Source organism: Coregonus clupeaformis, chromosome 40 (genome assembly GCF_020615455.1).
Source record: "Coregonus clupeaformis isolate EN_2021a chromosome 40, ASM2061545v1, whole genome shotgun sequence".
In the NCBI taxonomy this organism is placed as follows: domain Eukaryota; kingdom Metazoa; phylum Chordata; class Actinopteri; order Salmoniformes; family Salmonidae; genus Coregonus; species Coregonus clupeaformis.
This window is the reverse complement of record NC_059231.1, coordinates 8,043,952-8,048,392: the sequence shown is the minus strand read 5'-3', so window position 1 is coordinate 8,048,392 and position 4,441 is coordinate 8,043,952. Positions and strand designations below refer to the sequence as shown.

At 37.8% G+C, this 4,441-nt stretch overlaps 1 protein-coding gene across 1 annotated transcript; it reads right to left on the bottom strand.

The window, feature by feature from the left end:
• Nucleotides 1–2,005: 2,005 nt before the first annotated feature.
• LOC121554885 (trace amine-associated receptor 8a-like) lies at nucleotides 2,006–3,702 on the bottom strand. The gene is made up of 2 exons (XM_041868604.2): nucleotides 3,670–3,702; nucleotides 2,006–3,150 (listed from the first exon to the last, which is right to left on the bottom strand). Exons 1-2 carry the CDS (start codon nucleotides 3,700–3,702, stop codon nucleotides 2,137–2,139), a joined length of 1,047 nt encoding a protein of 348 aa, XP_041724538.1. The 3' UTR covers nucleotides 2,006–2,136.
• Nucleotides 3,703–4,441: the final 739 nt, after the last annotated feature.

The following is a 4,441-nucleotide window of genomic DNA, read 5'->3' as shown; positions in this document are numbered from 1 at the left end:
AATACTTTGGGAGGTGTGAAAAGTGGATTAACATTAACTTGAAGAAAGTGGCTGGTTGGTGGAGTGGATTTTAGGAAAGTTTCATTTGCCATGTTATTTTTTTTTCATCACTCATAAATAAAACCGATATATTTAGGGAGTCTCCTGCATTATTTAGACAGATGGTCTCTTCTCAGTTTAATACAGACACACCTATCAGCGAACGCAGAAAGTTCCGCTACAAATTGACTTCATAGAACAGACATACAAGTTATCCCTCTCTGTCCTCTCTGTTTCACTCTGCAGTAAAAAAAAAATATGTACCCCCTAAGGTCGATGTCCTTGCCCCCGTGGAAATCTAATTAGCATTGTTTTTAAATCCCCTTAAAAATCTGTCAGTTTAAGCTAGATATATCCGTTTTTTTTTGCATAGGATGCATCTCAATCCACCGCATCCTCCGATGTCGCACTTCCACATCTGCGGTGAAAGGTGACAGAGTTAGAGTGGTGCTTGTCAGTTCATGAGACGTCCCGAAAATCGGTCTTCTCACAAAATCATCTGTAGCGTCCGAACGGTTTGGCCTACGTCAAAGGCTGCACTGAAATCTAACAATACATCTCCAACTATCCTTTAATTATTCATTTATTTTTACCAATCATCAGTCATCTGAGTCAGTGCACTACAAGTTGAGTGCCCGTCTCTAGATGCATGCTGAAAGTCAGTAGCTAACCTGTTCTCTGAAAGATATCATTGTATTTGGCCGAACACAATCCTTTCCATAAATTCACTAAGAACAGCCAGCTTGAAGTGGTTCAAAATTCAGTTCAGATGGACATTTTTTAAGTCTATGGGGATGTTCCTATGGAATTCCACTATTCATTTTGATTGAATTTGCTGTAGCGAATACACCATGAAACGATGCCCTCTCATCAACTTCCCTACTGCCACATGTCTTACACAATAGCAGGTTGACATGTGGCATGCCGTCTTGTCTCCTGAGGTTCAGGATTATGGTCCAAACTGAGCACTGACATCACCCAAAACAGTTACATTTGGCTCGTTACTCCAGCATTTTGGATTTGACATCAAATGTTTAATATGAGGCCACATTATAGAATGCCACCTTTTATTTTAGGGTATTTTCATACACATCTGTTTTACCGGTTAGAAATGAAAACACCTTATGTATTTGGACAACTTCACTTGTAGTGTATTAATGTTAGTAACCCTTTACTTCCTTCAGCACACTACTACAACAGTGTGACTGTTTTGGAATAAAATGTTCAGTATATTTCCTTTAACATCCTCTGTGTTGTGTGCTTATTGTTTAACCATTGATATGTTCTAGGTCATTTTGAGACCTTAAGGAGCATCAGGTACTGCTGGAATGTCTACCAATGGCATGTCCATCTTTTTGTGAGAATTTACAATGGTCACTCAAAACATTTATATTTAAGTATTAAGAAAGTATGAATAGTCATCACTTTAGATTAGGAACTGCATAAATCATTAATACATAAGTTATTTAGAAATGTGAGAATACCTAGATTACTAAATTTAACAAATGTGAGAGTAATGATTAATAAATGGTGAGAAAATTGTAAATTCCTTACACATGGTTTATTACAGAAACACTATAAAGTGTTACCCATGATTGCATATTCTTGCATTTTACCCTCAACTACTTACACAATACACCGTTGAGATAGACTTGGACGTTATCTGATATCATGCATTATTGTACATTTCAACTCTACCACACTTGATGAAGGCGTTGTATCCCAATTGAGCCACTAGAGGGTGATGTTAAACAACATATATAATGAATCTTGACGTCCTCGGAATGTACTATTAGAATACTTCCTTTTTATCATTAAATAACATGGAACAACCACAGACTTTGGTATTTGGAATATACAAACCAAATTGACTACAATGTATTTTATAAAACAAGCTTATGCCTTCATATACCTTCTCCAAGTCATTCCATTCCAATCCATCCAAATCATTCTGTATCACCACCACATGTATCTATGATGACAACACTGAGATGAATAATGTCAGTGTATTGTTACATGAAAGAAGCAATTACAACAAATGTATTACAAAACATATCAAACCTATGTGTGTCATATTTAGGAATAAAAGCATAGGAACTATGAACATCTTAACTTCAAAGTTAAAATAAGTTTAGCTGTTACTTTGAACCATGGATAAAAGAAAGCATAAATTATTGGATTAATTAAGGAATTAACAAGTGGCAGACAGCTGATGATAAATGATAAAAAATTGTCAATGAAAAAAAAAAGTACATAAAAATAAAATGGAATCCAACAACTTAGATAGGTGAAAACAACAATAGCTAGAGTTTTTGCTGCTTTTCTCTCTGACTTATTTGCCTGTACAGTTTTAACACCAGACACACTGGCAGCCTCTTTTGAAAATACCTTTCTGGCCTGTGATATGGCCACCACAAATATTTTCAAATAAAGTGTTATAATAATAGAGCATGGGACAACCATTGTAATTACAAAGTCAATTCTATTACCCAAGACTGACCCTTCTACAGTAAAACATTCTTTCAAACATCTACTGGGTACCTGTACATTTACAAATATGTTTATAATAGCAGCATCGTATATGATACAAAAACACCAGGTAATGGATATACAATACATCATTCTTGTTATTGTTATTTTAGAGTGGTACAATAAGGGATCACACACAGCAACATAACGGTCAATAGATATCAAGACCAAACTGCCCAGAGATAAAGAAGCACATAAACAAGTGATGTAGAAATAAAACCCACAGAAATATTCCCCAAAATCCCAGCATGGTTCCATTAATGCTACAGTCGTCAATGGTATCACAATCAGTCCCACCAGGAAATCTGCCACAGCCAGAGAGAGGATGAGCAGGTTGGTTGGAGTGTGGAGCTGCTTGAAGTGAGAGATGGAGATGATCACCAGCATGTTCAAAAATACTGTAACTGCTGAAATCAATGAGAAGAAGATGTACAGTGTTATGTAGATAGATGTCGATAGCAAAGCCTTTCTGCAAGAAGAGTTTCTGTCTTGAAAACAGTATTGAACATCTTCCTGTGTCTCCATTTGTAATAAAGGGTCCAAATGCTGAGGTCCTGCTCCTGCTTGGTCCTGTGTGTGACCCTGTCAGGTCAACCTTCTGACAAACTCTGAGCTCTGCCTCTCTATTTATCCCTGAATGACTTACAGACGCTCCCCTCCCCAGCGTCTCTCTGCACACACACACACACACACACACACACACACACACACACACACACACACACACACACACACACACACACACACACAAAAGTGAGCACAGAAATGAACAAACGGTGTGATAACAAATCATTTGTGAAAGCATGATGTAATGTATGACAGGATTGGATGTTGCTATGGCCACCTAGCCTGTCCTTCATTCTTACTGATAGTTAGACATCAGAGAAAAGGTACATTTTCTCAACTGAGCATTTTAATGGAGAAAATATAGTATGGTTGATGTTTTGGTCACTCAAAGGGTATTTTACATGGGAAACAGGAGAACTGTGTAAGACTAAGTGTTTTGGTTGATGTCAGTGCTCAGTTTGGACCATAATCCACAACCTCAGGAGACATGACAGCACACCACATGTCAGCTAGTCAGTGTGGAGGAAAGCTGACAGTCAGGAAGTTGATGAGAGGGTATAACTTCATGGTGTACCCGCTTATAGCACATGCAATCAAAATGAATTGTGCCATTCCATAGGAACATCCCGTAGACTTGTAAAAATGTCCATCTGAACTGAATTATAAAACATACTTCTTATAGTTGAGGGAGACTTTGTCTCAGTTACATAATGGGGACAAATACTATTTGTCAGACATAAAAACAACCACACTGTATTCTGACCCAATCACCCCTTGATGTTTTATTTATTTTTCATTTCTGGTGTGTCTTCTTGTTTTCTCTGATAAAAAAAAAAGAAGTGACTACGAAATGTGATTTCCAGTTCAGTTCAGTTGTATCGATCAATGATCTCAAAAGCCCTTTAAGTAATTAGGGACAGTTCAAAATGTACTGGGAATATTTTCACATGACCCTCCCCTTGTACTGTAAAAAGAAAGTGCACACCCTCCCCCCTCATAGAATTAACTCTAAATAATGCTCATGACTATAAATAATATCTGTGTTTAAAAACGTGGATATCGACTTTGCCACTTCGGCATGCTTTTGTGGCACAGTCGATGCCACGCAGGGTTACGGGCCAGAAGGTTGAGGGCTCGCCGACCACCACGGATGAGCTCAATCTCCCTGCATGTTTCATTAGGCCTACAATACGATCAGAGCCGGCTGCAGACAATGATCAGCTAGTGGGATATCAGATTTCCAACATTTTGATGCCAATTATATAACATATATTCAACATATTTTCCACTAACAGGTTTCTGTGCC